The sequence below is a fragment of the Dromiciops gliroides genome, chromosome 2 (genome assembly GCF_019393635.1).
Source record: "Dromiciops gliroides isolate mDroGli1 chromosome 2, mDroGli1.pri, whole genome shotgun sequence".
Lineage (NCBI taxonomy): Eukaryota > Metazoa > Chordata > Mammalia > Microbiotheria > Microbiotheriidae > Dromiciops > Dromiciops gliroides.
The window spans coordinates 88,345,309-88,363,219 of record NC_057862.1 but is presented as its reverse complement, the minus strand read 5'-3'; the positions used below and the strand labels follow the sequence as shown (position 1 = coordinate 88,363,219).

General features: G+C 37.2%; 1 protein-coding gene across 8 annotated transcripts in view; it reads right to left on the bottom strand.

Annotated features, from left to right (window-relative positions):
• ATE1 (arginyltransferase 1) overlaps positions 1 to 17,911 on the bottom strand; it is a 196,038-nt gene that overhangs the window by 136,928 nt on the left and 41,199 nt on the right. For all 8 annotated transcript variants that reach the window (XM_043985864.1, XM_043985863.1, XM_043985862.1 and 5 more), the window contains one exon: positions 8,678 to 8,710. In XM_043985864.1, the coding sequence (XP_043841799.1) occupies positions 8,678 to 8,710 (33 nt within the window). The remainder of the gene's footprint in view (positions 1 to 8,677; positions 8,711 to 17,911) is intronic.

The following is a 17,911-nucleotide window of genomic DNA, read 5'->3' as shown; positions in this document are numbered from 1 at the left end:
TACCCAGCAAAACTGAATGTAATCCTTTAGGGGGGAAAATGAGTATTCAATGAAAGAGAGGTGTTTCAGTTATTCTTGACAAAAAGACCAGAGTTGTCTAGAAAATCTGACTTTCAAATGCAAGACTCAAGAAAAGCTTTTATAAAAAGGTAAAGAGAAAAGGGAAATCATAAGGGACTTAATATGGTTAAACTGTTTATACTCCTACCTGGGAAGATGATACGTACAACTCATAAGAACTTTCTCATTATTATAGCAGTTGAAAGGAGTATATATAGGAAGAGGGCACAGAAGTGAGTTGAACATGAAGGAATGGTATCTAAAAAAATAAAATTAAGGGGTAAGAGAGGAATGTGCTGGGAGAAAGGGAAAGGAAGAGGTAGAATGGGGTAAATTATCTCACATAAAAGAAGCAAAAAACGGCTTTTACAGGGAGGGGAAGATGGGGAACGTGAGGCGGTGTGAGTGAACCTTACTCTCATCAGAACTGGCTCAAAGAGGGAATAACATACCCACTTGGGTATGGAAATCTTTCTTAACCTGGATGAAGTAGGAGGAAAAAGAAGCAGCTAGGTGGCGCAGTTGATAGAGCACCGGCCCTGGAGTCAGGAGTACCTGAATTCAAATCCAGCCTCAGAAACTTAACACTTACTAGCTGTGTGACCCCGGGCAAGTCACTTAACCCCAATTGCCTCATTTAAAAAAAAAAAGAAGAAGAAAAAAGAAAGTAGGAGGAGAAGGGGATAAGTGAAGGGGATGGGGTGATAGAAGGGAGAGCAGATTGAGGGAGGGAACAGTCGGAAGCAAAATATTTATGAGGATGGACAGGGTGAAAGGAGAAAAAGAATAAAATAAATTGGGGGAGGGTGGGAAGGGAAGTACGAAGGGAAATACAGTTAGCAATAGAAACTGAAAAAAAAAATGAAACAAGTTTCTCTGAATACAAGTCATTTCCCAATTGATAAATGAGTAAAAGATATGAACAGTTTTCAGATGAAATAATCAAAGTTATCTATAGTCATATGGAAAAAATGCTCTTATTCACTACTGATTGGAGAGTTGCAAATCAAAACAATTCTGGGGTACAACCTCATACCTATTAAATTGGTTGATAAGATGGAAGAGGAAAATTATAAATATTGGAGGGAATGTGGGGAAATGAGACATTAACATACTCTTGGTGGAGCTATAAACTGATTCAACCATTCTGTAGAAAAACTTGGAACTATACCCAAAGGGCCATAAAACCATCATACTCTTTGACCTAGCATTACTGCCACTAGGTCTGCATCCAAAAAGAGCTAAAAACAAAAAGGAAAAGGATCTATATGTACAAAAATATTTATAGCAGTTCTTTTATGGTGGTAAAAAATTGGAAATTAAAGGGATACCTATCAATTGGGGAATGTCTAAACAAATTGTAGTATGTGATTATAGTCAAATACTATAAGTATTCATATAAGTACTATAAGAAATTATGAGCAGGATGCTCTCAGAAAAACCTGAAAAGATTTACATGAGCTGATGCACAGTAAAATGTAATGTGTACAAAGAAATAGCAATGTTATGGGATGATCAGCTGTAAATGATTTAGCTATTCTCAGCAATAGTGATCAAAAAATCTCTGAAGGATTTATGATGCAAAGTGCTACACATCCCCAGAAAAAGAACTGATGATGTCTGAATACAGATTTTTAAGCATGATTTTTTTTTAATTTTTCTTGAGTTTTTTTGGTCAGTGTTTTCTTTTACAACATGGCTAACATGGAGATATTTTGCATGACTACACATGTATAACCTGTATTAAACTGCTTGCGTTCCAAATGTGAGAGGAGGCTGAGAGGAAGGGAAATAATTTGGAATTCAAAAGTTTTAAAAATTGATGTTAAAATTTGTTTTTACACATAATTGGGGAAAATGGAAATACTAAATTTTTTTAAAATACAGCAAAGGTAAAGAAAGAGATAGATTTTCAGCTAAGGATAAGCTATTATTTCTTTTGCTTGACAATACTTATCTCCTATAAGGGAAGAGGAAGGTGGGAGGTGGGGAGGGGTGTGTGAATTAATGGTTAGTGATAGAGATGACCAAAAAAAAGAAAGCAGTATCCATAAAACATCTTAAAATGCACAAAAAGAAACAAAAAGTACTTCAGAAAGGGACACAAATCATGCACAAAATGTATTATTACCTTGTTAAATTTAATATACTTTTAAAAGAACTAAAGAACAGACATGCAGTGGTCCATGTACAATCTTCTTTTTTCCTTTGAATATTAAAATGTGCATCATGATGATTGAAGAACATAATAAAAGAAAAAATTTTAAAAGAATGAAATTATTTCTTCAGAAATTATTTTCCTCACACAAGGAACACAATTTAAAAAAAAAAGGAAAAACAAAAGGCCCAGACAACTCATAAATTAAGATTTTAAACAGAAATACACCAAAATTGGAAGGGTAGCCAAGAGACTTAACAACCCTACCTAAGGACCTATTGTGGTCATGCAAACATGACATAAGCAGGACTAAAGCCCAGAATGAGCTAAAGTTGGCAAGAACAGAGAGAACACGAAGGGACTGTTCTTTTACTGATGGTGGGTAAAAGGAAACTCAAAAAAGTGACCACATTTGTGCTTGAGGTGGAGGAACAGTGATAATCAACAACAGGAAAAAGGCAGAGCTGCTCAGTTCTGACTCTGTTTCTGTTTTCTCTACCAAGGCCAATAACATCAGAAGTAGAAATAATGAAACTAAAATGGCTAAAAGAGAACTGATCCCTGAGATTGATTAGGGAAATAGCATGGAGGGTAGCTAGCTGCCTATAACTGACTCAAGTCATGTTGATCTGCCAGCGTTGGACTGGAAGATGTGACTGCTAAGCCACTGTCCATCATATTTAAAAAAACATGGGAAAAGGGAAAGGGACCATAATATTACAGAAGAGTAAATATTGTCCTGTTTTTCAAGAGCGAGGAAAAACAGATTTACAGCTAGAAGAGCCCTTCACGAACACCTGGTGTAATCTCCTCATTTTACAGATTAAAAAACAGTTTCAAGAAGTGATGGACACACCTTAAAGTGCTCTGCAAGCCAGTGGTAGAGCTGGGATTTGACCAAAGGTCCTCTAATGCTGCAAGCAGTGCTCCTCCTTCATGCTTCTTTTACCAATTATGCAAACTATAGCCCAGGGACCTTAACTTCAATTTCTCAAAAAATTCTACAATGAACCACTAAAAGGAAAAACACATAGAAATGGAAGTAGCAATTACAAAGTCCTACTAGGAAAAACACCTAGAAATGGAAGTAGCAATTACAAAGACCTAGTATATCATGTTCTTATATGAACCAGTACAAAGGAAAGAAGAGCCAGGAAAGCAATATGTATAATAAACATAATATTAATGTACTGTTGAATCATTTTTCACTCATGTCTTATTCTTCATGACTCCATCTGTGGTTTTCTGGGCAAAGATACTGAAGTGATTTACTATTTCCTTCTCTAGCAACAACATAAATGTTTACAACAAAACAAGAGAAAATGAATACTGTGAAGTTATCATCATCAAGTTAGGCCCCAAAAGATAAAATATTTCCCTGCCTTATTCATAAAGGTGGGGACTATAGATGTAGAACACTACATATAATGTCAGACTGTTTTAATGTGTTGGTCTTTGCCAAATTGTCTTTTTTTCTGGCTTTCTGGGAAGGGAAGGAAAGAGAAATACTGTGAACAATGGAGGTGAAATGACCAAAAAATGCATCAATAAAAATTTATTTTAAAAAAGAACAGGTCTTAGGGGGTGGAGCCAAGATGGCGGAAAGGAAGCAGCAAGCTGCCTGAGCTCTCCTTCTGTTCCCTCAAATAGAACATTAAATCAAGCCTCTGGACAGATTCTGAAACTACAGAACCTGCAAAGAGACAGAAAGACACAGTCTTCCAACCAGAGATAATTTAGAAGACTTCAGGAAAAGGTCGGTCTGACTCGGGCAAAAGGGAGGCCCAGCACAGGGCATCAGCCCAACGCCGAGGAGGTCGGGGCAAGTCAGCAGGAGCTGTGGGCCACAGCCAAACAGCTGAGGCCCCTGGAACCTGGCTCAAAAATCTGGGGGCCAAGAAGGACAATGGAAAAACCTACCTGTACAAGCCAAGAGGGCAAGTTGCCAGCTGTAGGGCCACGAACAGGACAGGTGGCATCAGGCACCTGACCAAGCACGCTCAGACAGGAAGTACAGGGGGGCGAACTGCACACACTATAAAGGCCTCAGAGTAAAAAGCCGGGCACACAGCACCTATACCCCTGCACAAGAAGCCCAAAACAGGGACCCTGGTGCCCCCAGAGCAGACCTCAACTTAAAAACTAAATAAATAAGCTGCAATAATGAGTAAGAAGCAAAAAAGAGCCCACTCCATTGAGAGCTTCTGTATCAATAGGGAAGAAGCCAACACAAACTCAGATGAGGACAATACCCTCAAATTGCCTACATGTGAAGCCTCACTAGGGAAGGTGAATTGGTCTCAAGAAGAAAAAGCCTTCCTGGAAGAGCTCAAAAAGGATTTTAAAAATCAACTGAGAGAGGTAGAAGAAAAAATGGGGAGAGAAGTGAAAGCAAAACAAGAAAACTACGAAAAAAGAATCAGCAGCTTGGAAAAGGAAGCACAAAGATTGACTGGCCAAATGGAAAAAAAAAAGTGCATAATTTCAGTGAAGAAAACAATGCCTTAAAAAATACATTTGGCCAAATGGAAAAAAAGGTACATAATCTCACTGAAGAAAACAATGCCTTAAAAATTAAAATTGGACAGGTGGAAGATAAGGAATCCATGAGACACCAGGAATCAGTCAAGCTGAATCAAAAGAATGAAAAAATAGAAGAAAATATGAAATACCTCACTGGAAAGACAACTGATCTGGAAAACAGATCAAGGAGAGACAATCTGAGAATCATTGAACTGCCTGAAAGCCATGACCAGAAAAAGAATCTAGACACCATATTCCAGGAAATTATTAAGGAGAACTGCCCTGATAGCATAGAATCAGAGGATAAAATCATCATTGAAAGAATCCACCGATCACCTCCTGAAAGAGACCCCAAAAGGAAAACTCCAAGGAATATTGTAGCCAAATTCCAGAATTATCAGGTGAAGAAGAAAATACTCCAAGCAGCCAGAAAGAAGCAATTTAAATATCATGGAGCCACAGTCAGGATTGCTCAGGATCTGGCAGCTTCAACATTAAAGGACCGCAAGGCTTGAAATATGATATTCCGGAAGGCAAAGGAGCTTGGATTACAGCCAAGAATCTATTACCCAGAAAAAATGTGCATTCTCTTTCAGGGGAAAAGATGGACATTTAATGACATTGGGGACTTTCAATCTTTCCTGATGAAAAGACCAAAACTGAATAGAAAATTCAATCTTAACAAACAAGACTCAAGAGAAATTTAAAAAGGTAAACAGAGGGGGGAAAAAAAAAAGGTTACTCAATTAGGTTAAACTGTTTATATCCCTACACGGGAAGATAATACTCATAACTCTTAAGAACTGTAAATGTATTTGGGCAGAGAAAAGGACTTTATACAGAGAGTATAAATATAAATTGTCTTTGATGTGATGATACAAAAAAAATTAAGGGGTTAAAAAGGGAGTCTATGGGGAGGAGAGGAAAGGGGAGGTGGAAGGGGATGAATTATATCATATGCAGAGGTGAAAAAAAAACCTATTACAATAGAGGGAAAGAAAGGAGGGGTGAACATTGCTTCAACCCTATTCTCATTAGATTTGATTCAAAGAGGGAATAACATATACGTTCATTGGAATAAAGAAACTAAGCTCATTCTTTAGGGAAGCAAAAGGAGAAGGGAAAGGGGGGGACTGATAAAAGGGAGGACAAAAGCAGGGGAGAAAAGGGTAAGGAAAAGATAGGGGGGTGATAAAAAGGGAGGGCAGATCATCGGGGGAGGCAGGGGTAAGAAGTAAAACGTCGGTGAGGAGGAATAGGGTGAAGGAAGCGGGGAAAAGTACAAAGGGGGTAAACAGAATAGAGGGTAATAGACTGTCAGTAATAATAACTGTGAATGTGAATGGGATGAACTCTGCTATAAAACGGAAGCGAATTGCAGAGTGGATTAAAAACCAGAATCCTACAATATGCTGTTTACAAGAAACACATTTGAAGCAGAGAGATACACACAGAGTAAAGGTAAAAGGCTGGAGCAGAATATATCATGCTTCAGCTAAAGTCAAAAAAGCAGGGGTAGCAATCCTTATCTCAGACAAAGTGCAGGCAAAAATAGATCTCATTAAAAGAGATAAGGAAGGAAATTACATCTTGCTAAAAGGTACTACAGATAATGAAGTAATATCAATATTAAATATGTATGCGCCAAGTGGTATAGCATCCAAGTTCTTAGAGGAGAAGTTAAATGAGTTACAAGAATTAGACAGTAATACAATACTAGGGGGGGATCTGAATCTCCCCCTCTCAGAATTAGATAAATCTGGCTTAAAAATAAATAAGAAAGAAGTGAAAGAAGTGAATAGATTACTAGAAAAGTTAGACATGATAGATGTCTGGGGAAAATTGAATGGGGATAGAAAGGAATATACCTTTTTCTCAGCAGTACACGGGACATTTTCAAAAACTGATCATGTATTAGGGCACAAAAACATCATAGTCAAATGTAGAAAGGCAGAAATAGTAAATGCATCCTTCTCAGATCATGATGCAATAAAAATTACATGTAAGAAAGAGCCAGGAAATGTAGAATGAAAATCAATCTGAAACTAAATAATTTCATTCTAAAGAATGAATGGGCCAAACAACAAATCATAGAAACAATCAAGAACTTTATCCAAGAGAATGACAATAATGAGACAACATACCAAAATCTATGGGATGCAGCCAAAGCAGTGCTTAGGGGAAAATTTATAGCTCTAAATGCTTACATGAATAAAAAAGGAGAAAGAAGAGATTAATGAACTGGGCATGCAACTTAAAAAGCTAGAAAAAGAGCAAATTAGAAATCCCCAGTTAGATACTAAACTAGAGATCCTGAAAATTAAAGGAGAAATTAATAAGATTGAAAGCAAAAAAAACTATAGAATTAATCAATAAAACTAAGAGCTGGTTTTATGAAAAAAAAAACAATAAAATAGATAAAATATTGGTTAATTTGATTTAAAAAAAGAAGAAAACCAAATTACCAGTATCAATAATGAAAAGGGTGGGCTATTTGGATTAACTGGGTATAGTTAGCCTAAGGAAAAGAAAACTGGGCATGGGGGAAAGACATGTTAGCTGCCTTCAAACATCTGAAGTGCTTTTGTAGAGAGGAGGAATTATATTTGTTCTGTTTGTCCCCAGGGAGCAGAACCAAGAACAATGAGCAGATATTGCAGAGAGATAAATTTCAGCTTGATGTTAGGGAAAACTTCCTAACAATTAAAGTTGTTGGCCAAAAGTGGAATGAGCAGGGGGCAGCTAGGTGGCGCAGTGGATAGAGCACTACCCTGGATTCAGGAGGACCTGAGTTCAAATCCGTCCTCAGACACTTAACACTTACTAGCCGTGTGACCCTGGGCAAGTCACTTAATCCCAATTGCCTCAGCAAAAAAAAAAAAAAGTGGAATGAACTGCTTCAAGAAGTGGCATCTTCCATTGTACTATAAGAAATGACAAGCAGAATGATTTCAGAAAGGCCAGTTATATGAACTGATATACAGCGAAGTGAGAACTAGAAGAACACTGTAGACAGTAAAGCAATATTATTTGATGAAGAACTGTGAACTATTCTGAGAAATACAATGATCCAAGACAATCTCAAAGGACTAACAATAAAGCATGCTATCTACCTCCAAAGAAAGAACTGATGTTGATTGAACACAAACTGAAGCATGCTATTTTTCACTTTCTTTCATTTTTTTTCTTTTATTCAAGTTTTCTTATAATAATGTTTTGCATAATTGCACATGTATCTATATCTGAATGCTTAACCACCGCAGGGAGAAGGGAGGGGAGGGATACAATGTGGAACTCAAAACTTTGAATGAAAATGTTTATTATTATTAAAAGGAGAAGTGGTGTATTCTCCTTTGGAGGTCTTCCAGCACAGGCTGGATTGAGGACTTGTCAGGAATGTGCGGATGTGGATTGCTTTGGTTTCTGGGTTGGACTAGATGGCCAGCACAGTCCCTTCCAAGTCTCAAAATCGTGATTCTATGACTTTTCCCTCTCTCTAAAAATCAAGTGAAATGTACAACTTTCTCCCCCCAACAATTCTTTAATTGTTCCATGTGCTAAAGTCTCTTCTTAACTACAGTTAACTCCTTGAGGACAGTAACTCTTTCTTACTTTTTTTGTTCCCATAATTAATTTAAGCACTCAATAAATGCCCAAGGAATTGAAAAGGGGTGATAGATAATACTGCCTTAAGTAACGTAATGCTTTAAAACTAAAGGACAAATTTACCAGGGATAAATGCAAACTGAAAAGTGCTAGGAAAATGCCTTTTGGTAATACCTGTTATCCAAAGGAACTGAGCGCATACCACTTTTACTGAAAACTCTTATGTTCAAATACCCCAAACCAACATACTTTATTATATATCTGCCTATAAAAATTATAATAACCAATATGCTATAAGAATCTAGTTTAAATAAATGAATAAATTCTTACCTCTAGTGGTGAACTGCAAAGGAATCTCGTGAACTGCATAGTAGGAATTGAACAGAATCATATTCCCCCAGAAAAGACACACACACAAAAAGAAAAATGAGAAAAAGATATTATAATTCAAAATCCAGTTTAAATACTTAAATAATTAGCCTTAAATAGCCTAAGGAAACTTCAAATGCTACAGTTGTAAATGTTTAAATAACTGCAGGTTAAATCTGGCCCTATTTCCATCTTCACTTCTAGCCTATCTTTTCCCTAGTGCCCGTGTATCTGGCATTCTAAAATTTAGGACTTATACACAATTCCCTGAAAATCAAAGTATTACATGGAGCTAAATGCCTCAAACCCAGTTTTCAAACAAAGGTTGGATGACTTGTCAGTGATGCTGTCAGCAACAATTAATGAATCATATTTGAGGGACATGCCTGAAAGATTCCTTCCAACTTTAAAAGTCTATGCTTTTGGGGGCAGCTAGGTGGCATAGTGGATAGAGCACCAGCCCTGGAATCAGGAGGACCTGAGTTCAAATCCGGCCTCAGACTCTTGACACTTACTAGCTGTGTGACCCTGGGCAAGTCACTTAACCCTCATTCCCCTGCTCAAAAATAAATAAATAAATAAATAAAAGTCTATGCTTTTAGCCAATATATGTATGTGCATATATACATACATATGTATATATATATATATGCACACACATGATTGTAAATAAAATTTGCTTATGGATAATTAATAAAAGGAAAAAAGTTACAAGTCTGTTTCTAGGCATTCTTCTGGCTTTCTTTACTCCCTTACACCCTAAACAAACTACTGAATTTACAACATGCAAAATAATTAATATTCTAATACAAAAATCTAAGTAATAAATTTATATTAGATGTTTTAAATATCTTTGTCTTTTTCTTCTCCCCTCAATCTCTGGCCCTCAACTCACTATTAATAAATTAACTCAAGTAGTACTGAAAGTTTGCATTTACCTAACATTTTAAAGTTTACAAAATATATTACATTATTACCTGAAGATCTAGGGCCAAATTCCATCTCTGATACTTAATAACTGGGTCACTACGAGCAAGTAACTTTATTTCTCTAAACCTCAGTTACCTCATCCATAAAACCAACCTCACAGGCCTGTGATGAAGATCAAATGAGATAAATGCTAAACTTAAAACTATAAATACCAGCTATTAAGGTCTTGAAAACACTAAGTAATTTATATTATTGCCATTTCTATTTCTTTCCATAAACAAAAAGAATTACTGTAGTGTTTTTTTTTCTTTACTCTGAGGTGAACATTCTGGAAGTGTATAGCAAGTGATCAAATCATCACCATTATGGCTATGTACCACAATCTGAAGAAATTCATCCCCATTGTTTAAAACTCTACTTTAATAGATTTAGGTAAGCAAGTTTCCACATTTCCTAAAATAATAAAATGTTAAATAATAATTAATTATAACATTTATATAATGTTTACAGTTTACAAGTACTTTCTTCACAATACCAACACATAAATAAGTGTAAGCTTTAATATCCACAGTTCACAATTCAGAAAACTAAAGTTATAAGAAATTAAGTGACTGTCAAAGTTGGGACTCAAACACAGACTGACTCCAAATTTAGAGCTTTTTACAGAATATTCAGATATATTTGATTTCCTTAAAATAATTTTTGTATCTTGAACTTAAACAGCAAATATGAACATCCCATATATAAAGTACAGAAAGGGCATTATACATGAAACCCTGAATTTCCATTACATATGGTTTTTAAAAAGTATATTCTAACATTCCACACAACATTTCCAAAGCTGCCTAGCTTTTCTGTTTACCTCTAAACCTCCTTCTCTTCTATACACTTTTAAGATGTCTATCATTCTTTTTTTTTTTTTTTGCCTCACTATCACTACCTATTTTCCCCTGCCCCAAATAATGTTTTTCTTACAAAGCCATCCCTTGTTGAACTGTCAGCATAGTTACGCAAAGCAAAGACCCACATTCTCAAGTCTTTCCAAGGGAGCTTTCTTTTTCATACTGTAGTCTTTGCATCAGTTCATACAAGTCTTCCCAGATTTTTCCTGAATCTGTCCCTTTCATAATTTCTTTTGGTGCAGTATTTCCCTAAATCATACAGCATAATCTATTCAGCTATTCCCAACTGATGAACACTCCTTTAGTTTCCAGTTCTTTGCTACAACAAATATCATGATAGACCTAAGACCTAACAACCTGAGTTGCAAAGTTTTCAAGTATAGTGCAGAATAAATTTTATTTTGCATGGTTTACAAGCTTTTATTCAGAAAGTTTTATATATAGGAAGTAGCACATATACAGTGTTACATGATGGCAACTGTCATTGAAAGTTACTGCTTGTAAAAATAAAGACAGGCATTATATCTTAATACCTGGTGCCTTAAGTTTAATAATGTACATCTTTTCCTTAATTTCCCTTTGAGACAGAACATGTATATACAGGTATTTAAAGGGGGACCTAAAAACTTCCTTCCCCTTTGGAGTTACAAAAACATGAAATACATGAAACATATTCCTGTTAGCAAATGTAAAAATGATTTCTAATTCTTTCTGTTAGTTTACTATAGGCATTTTACTTTGTTAACTATTTAACCTCTCTTATGTGAGAAAATAATTATTAATAATGAATTTCTAGGGGAAAACCAGAAAAGCTGCTCTTTCCCCCTCCCCAGAGCCTGCAGCTTAACAAAAGGAATGCAGATTTGTTCTGACTACCATAGGGAAGGAGACACACCTTGACTACCCCCCAAGTCATATCAATCAATGGAGTTGAATGATGCTAACCAATTAGCTTAGATCAATGTGTGGTGACCAGCCTCTACCTTGAAGGAGGATAAAAATGCCTGGAGACATGAAGGTCACTCTCTTACACTCTTACCCTGGACTCACTCTCCCCAGCCCCTCTTCCTGGGACTCCAAGCTGGTATATAACTAGCGAGGAAATTATTCAGACACGCAAATTAATAATAAATGCTTGCTGCAAAAATTGGTGCAATAGCCTCTAATTTATAAGTAGCAATATATTAGAAACCCCAGCCAAGTTCCCCAATAATTTAGAAAGAAACAGGCTTCCCCCAATATTTCAAATGACACTCTCACATAACGCATTCTGAGGAATAAGAAGAAAATTAAATATAACTACAAAACAGACTTGATGTACTCCACAATTAGAAGCCTTTAAAAAATAAAACAATTACATTAACTGATTCAATATAACTACATCCCTTCTATATCCTGCCTGGCCATCCATATTAACAACATTTTGTGAATGTAAATAAAAAATTGTTTTAAACAAGAAATCTTGAGTAATTTTTTTCACAAGTAACCCTCTGCTTACCAGTAAATCTGCATCTTAAAAGATATTTCCTAAGTACCTTCTAATAAATGAAATACTAAAGGTTCTTAATAAAATTAAAAATTTTCAAAATATTAAGTGATTTTTTTCCAGAAAAATATTCACATACAAGTGAGAGAAATACAACTCATTTTAATTCAACAGGCATTTATTATATACCTACCTAGTCCCAAACTTCAAGGATCTTACAACTCTCCTAGGAAGGGACTCAACATGGATATGGGTCAGAAAAATAAAACAAAATAATCTGAGGAAGGAGAGGACATTTAGAAGGAGGTGTGTTGGGGAAAGTTTCTTGGCAGAAGTGGGCCCAGAACTGACCTCTGAAGAAAGTAAAAGGAAGAGGTGAAGAGGCAATTGTCATTCCCCTCCCTCAACTTCAAAGCCAAGCAACCACAGAAAATGGGCTGCTGAGCATGGGGAACAGCAAGGAGGCCAATCAGCTGAAACACAAAGAGGTAGTCATGTGGCAATTGATGGCTAATGTGACATAAGTCTAGGAGAGGTGCTTGGAGCCTGAGAAGAGTTCATATTTTATCTCTGAGGAAACATAGGGCCATTCACAAGTCTTAAGCAGGACCTGTGCATTAGGATGATTGTTTTGGCAGTGCTGTAGAAGACGAAGTGGAGAAGAGAAAGACTCTAAGTAGAAAACTAATTGGAAAGCTACTATAGTGGTTTAGAGGAGAGGATAAAGGCCTGAAAAGGAGTGGTGGCTATGTAAGTATAAAGAAGGTGGAAGATTTGAGAGAGAATGTGGAGGTTAAATCTATTAAGATTTGGCAAAGTGACTGGATTTGGGGGGAAAGTAAGAAAGAATAGAGTAAAAAATGACCAAAGATTGAAAAACAGTGTAAGGATGAAGGATAGTGTTAGCCATAAGAAAAAGGGGTATTCAGGGGGGAGGAGCCAAGATGGCAAAGGAAAGGCTGTAACTTTTTGGAACTCTCCACCATCCATCCATGTACCTCCAAATAATGCTAGAAGATAATTCCTGGAGCAGCAGAACCCAGAAAAGAGCAGAGTGAGATCATATTCCAGTCAAAGACAGCTTAAAAGTGTGGGATCGAAGGTCTGATGTACCACGATGAGAAGGGAGTACATCCATACTGCACAGATCTAACCTCAGGCAGGCCAAGCCTCCAGAACCTTGGAATCATCAGCATCAGTGGCTTCTTTAGGAACTCAGCTCAAGGACTGGTGAGTAGGTCCAGTGGTTGGTTGGGGGGAGACAGCAGGGGTCTCTGCCAGAGCTAAGGCAGAGTGCTGTTGTGTTGCCCAAGAAGCAGACTTGAGTGGCAGTGGCCCAGTAGGGGAAGGGCACAGGGACCCCAAGCTTGCAACCACAATGAATCAGATTTCTACTTCTGGGTTAAAGAGTAAGCAAGCCCGTGGTTACCTACAGACCAGAGAACAGGCCAGGCAAGCTGAGAACATGCCTTTCCTTAAATTGTACCACCTAGGACCCTCTGAATCTTGGGACAGTACATCCTCGAAGCAGTGCCCCACTTTAAGAAGGATTAATAGTCTAGGATAACGAGCAGGCAGAAAAAGATGCAGACCATTGAAAGTTTCTTTGGTGACAAGGTAGATCAAAATACATGATCAGAAGAAGATAAAGTCAAAGCTACTACAACCAAAGCTTCCAAGAAAAATATGAATTGGTCTTAGGCCACAGATGTACTCAAAAAGGACTTTGAAGATAAATAAAGAGAGGTAGGGGGAAAAGTAAAAGAGGAAGAAGAAAAAATGGGAAGAGAAATGAGAATGATGCAAGAGGGTCATGAAAAAAAAGTCAACAGCTTAAAAAGCCAAATTGGCCAAATTGAAAAGGAAGTATAAAAGCTCTGTGAAGAAAATCATTGCTTAAGAATTAGGATTGAGCAGATAGAAGCTAATAACTTTATGAGAAATGAAGACACAATAAAGCAAATCCAAATGAATTTAAAAAAATAGAGGGCAATGTGAAATATCTCCTTGGAAAAACAGCTGACCTAGAAAATAGATCCAGGAGAGATAATCTGAAAATTATTGGACTATATAAAAACCATGATCAAAAAAAGAGCCCAGACATCATATTCCAAGAAATTGTCAGGGAAAATTGCCCTGATATCCTAGAAGCAGAAGGTAAAATAGAAATTGAAAGAATCCACCAAATCACAGCCTGAAAGAGATCCCCAAATGAAAACTTCCAGGAATATTATAGCCAAATTCCAGAGCTCCCAGGTCAAGGAGAAAATATTGCAAGCAGCTAGAAAAAAAAAGGAATTCAAATACTGTGGAGCTACAATAAGGCTAAAACAAGCTCTAGCAGCATCTATAGTAAAGAACCAGAGGGCATGGCATATGATATTCCAGAGGGCAAAGGAACTGGGATTACAGCCAAGAAGCATGTACCCAGAACAAATAGGAAAAAATGGGACTTCAATGAAAAAGAGGACTTTCAGGCATTTGTGATGAAAAGACCTGAACTGAATAGAAAATTTGACTTTTAAATACAAGACCCTAGAGAAGCATAAAAAGGTAAACAGGAAAAAGATTGGGCCATTTGTGTGTGTGTGTGTGTGTGGCAATTGGGGTTAAGTGACTTGCCCAGAGTCACACAGCTAGTAAGTGTTAAATGTCTGAGGCCAGATTTGAACTCAGGTCCTCCTGAATCCAGGGCCGGTGCTCTATCCACTGCACCACCTAGCTGCCCCTAAACAGGAAAAAGAAATCATGAGGGATGTTAAAAGGTTAAACTGTTAGGGGCAGCTAGGTGGCGCAGTGGATAGAGCACCGGCCCTGGATTCAGGAGGACCTGAGTTCAAATCTGGCCTCAGACCCTTGACAATTATTAGCTATGTGACCCTGGGCAAGTCACTTAACCCCAAATGCCTCACCAAAAGAAGGAAAAAGGAAAAAGGAAAAATAAAGGTTAAACTGTTTAAATTCCTACATGGAGAGATAATATTACTAACTCATAAGAACTTTCTCAGTATTAGGGCAGGTGAAAAGAATATACTTAGACAGAGGGTGCAGGTGTTAACTGAATATGAAGGGATGATATCTGTAAAGCATTTAACTTTTTTTATCCTATTTTTTGTGAGGCAGGCAGGGTGGGGTGGCTTATATCTGGGGCCAGATTTGGGCTCGGGGCCTCCTGGGTCCAGGGTTGATGCTTTGTCCACTGTGTCACCTAGCTGCCCCATGATGACATCTTTAAAAAAAATTAAGAGATGAGAGGAATGCACTGGAAGAAAGGAAAAAGGAGATGTGGAATGGGGAAAAGTAGCTCACATAAAAGAAACAAGAAAAAGTTTATGGAGTGGAAAGGAAAATGAGGAAGAAGTGGGGGAGTGAGTGAGCCTTACTCTCATCAGAATTGGCTCAAAGTGGGAATAACATACACACTCAAGTGGGTATAGTAATATATTTTGCCCTGTGGGAAAGTGGGAGGGGAAGAGGATAAAGGGAGAGAAGTGAAGGAAGGGAGGGCAGATTGGGGGAGGGGCAGTAAAAAGCAAAACACTTTTGAAGAGGGATAGGGTGAAAGAAGATAGAAAATAGAGTAAATATCAAGGGGAGGGAATAGGATGGAGGGTAATACAGTTAGCAATAGGAACTGTGAAAGAAATGATGGGCAGGATGTTATCAGAAGGACTTATGAAAAATGCAATCCATCTACAGAGAAAGAACTGATGGTATCTGAATACAGATTGAAGTATAATTTTTTTTGTTAATTCCTCTTTCTAAAGTTATTTTATCTATTTTCTTCCACAACCTGACTAATGTGGAGAAGTTTTGCATGACTGCACATGTATAACTTATATTGAATTTCTTGATTTCTTGGGGGGGGGGGAGAGGGAAGAAGAGAATTTGGAGCAGAGTTTTACAAAATCAATGTGAAAATTTGTTTTTAGATGTAACTTGGGGGAAATTACAAATAAATAAATGTATTATTTAAAAAAGAAAGAAAGAAAAAGGAATATTCAGAGGAGAAAGTGGTTCAGTTTTGGACAATTATTTATATGGGGCATCCAAGTGGAGATATCCAGCAAGCCATTGGTGACATAAAACTAGAGCAACTAGAAACTGGATATATAGATAGAAATAACTGAACCCATGAAATAGCCTGACCAAATGAAATGCCAAGATCACAATGTATAGAGAATGTATAGAAAAAAATCAAAGGATACACTCATACTCAGGAAGTCAGAGGAAAAGATTCTTGTCACAAAAACTTAGAGAACAAAGATTAACCAGGAGGAGTGGATGATCAACCATATCAAAAGCTATAGAAAAGCAGAACTGAGAAAAGGTCCCTAGATTCAGTAATTGAAAGGTTGTTGTTAACCTTCATGTAGCTCCAGCTGACTTTTGGTTTGAGAAATCAGACTAAAAGGGCTGAGAAGGAAGCGAGAAGTGATGGAGTGGAGGCAACAAGCTAGATAGCTTTTCTATGAGTTTACCTGTAAACAGGTAAAAGGCTATAATATAATGGTTTGGGAGGATGATGGGATCAAGTAAAGAAATTTTTGAGAATGGGGAAGAAGTGGGTATATTGAGTAAATTGAAGGGAAGAGCTTTATATATGAGGAAAATAAAGATGGGGAGGGAGAGTGATATAACAAGCTGCCAGAGGACATGGAAAGAACTGGTGTTGGCAAGGAGAAAGACCAAGTCTCTTCCAACACTGAAGCTAAGGAGAAAATGAGGGGCAGGTTTAGAAGAGTTTTGAAGACTACAACCGAGAAGGAAAGAGCTCATAAATGCTATCTTCCATTTCCAAGTACGTAAGGAGTGGAAGGTAGGGGTAGAGGTGGCTTGAGGATGAAGAAACGAACTAAATAGCTGCTTTGGAGAGTACAATAGAAAATAAAACAAAGAAGAAATACAAGGGTTTTGTAGTACAAAAAGATCGAATTGTAAGACAGGGTAGCATAAATTTGTGGCAGACAATTTGCATGATTCTGTCATTTCCTCTAGCAGCACATCAGTGGAAAAAAATGATGAGAGTAATCAAGGGCTAGTATTTGGAAAGGCATAAGTATCAATGGGACAAGGAGGCAAGGAACCTAAGGGCAGAGGGCAGTATACAGTGAACTGCTTAACTACAGCTAGGTGGTACAGTGGAAAGAGTGCTAGATTTAGGAGTCTAGAAGAACTGAATTCAAATACAGCCTCAGACACTTATCAGTTGCGTGACTGAGCAAATCACTTAGGCTCTGCCTGCTTCCATTTCCTTATCTGTAAAACAGAGATAATCATAGCACCTACATCCTAGGTTGTAAGAACAAAATAAGCTTTTTCTGAAGCAAATAAGTGGCAGAGTAGATAGTTTTGGAAATGGAATCAAGAAGACCTGAATTCAAATCCTGCCTCAGACTTTTACCAGCTGTGCAACACTGGGTAAATCACATAGCCAGTGTATGTCTGTTTCCTCACCTATAAAATGAGAATAATAGCACTTACCTTGCAGGATTGTTGTAAAAATCAAATGAAATATTTGTTATGGTGAAATTTATAAATTTACAAACCATAAAGAGTTTAAAGGGCAGCTAAAAAGTACTGTGGAAAGAGCACTGGACCTGGAATCAGAAAGACCTGCTTTTAAAACCAGCCTCAGACACTTAGTAGCTGGGTGACCCTGGGCAAGTCACTTAACTTCTATTTGCCTCAGTTTCCTCAACTGTAAAATTAGGATAATTGCACATCATAGAGTTGATGTGAAGATCATATGACATAATATTTGTAAAGCATTTAACACAATGCCTCACATATAGTGTAGGTACTATATGAATGTTAGCTATTCTTATCATTGTTATAGAGTCAAGACTTCAAAAGAAAGAAAAATAAGTCACTATG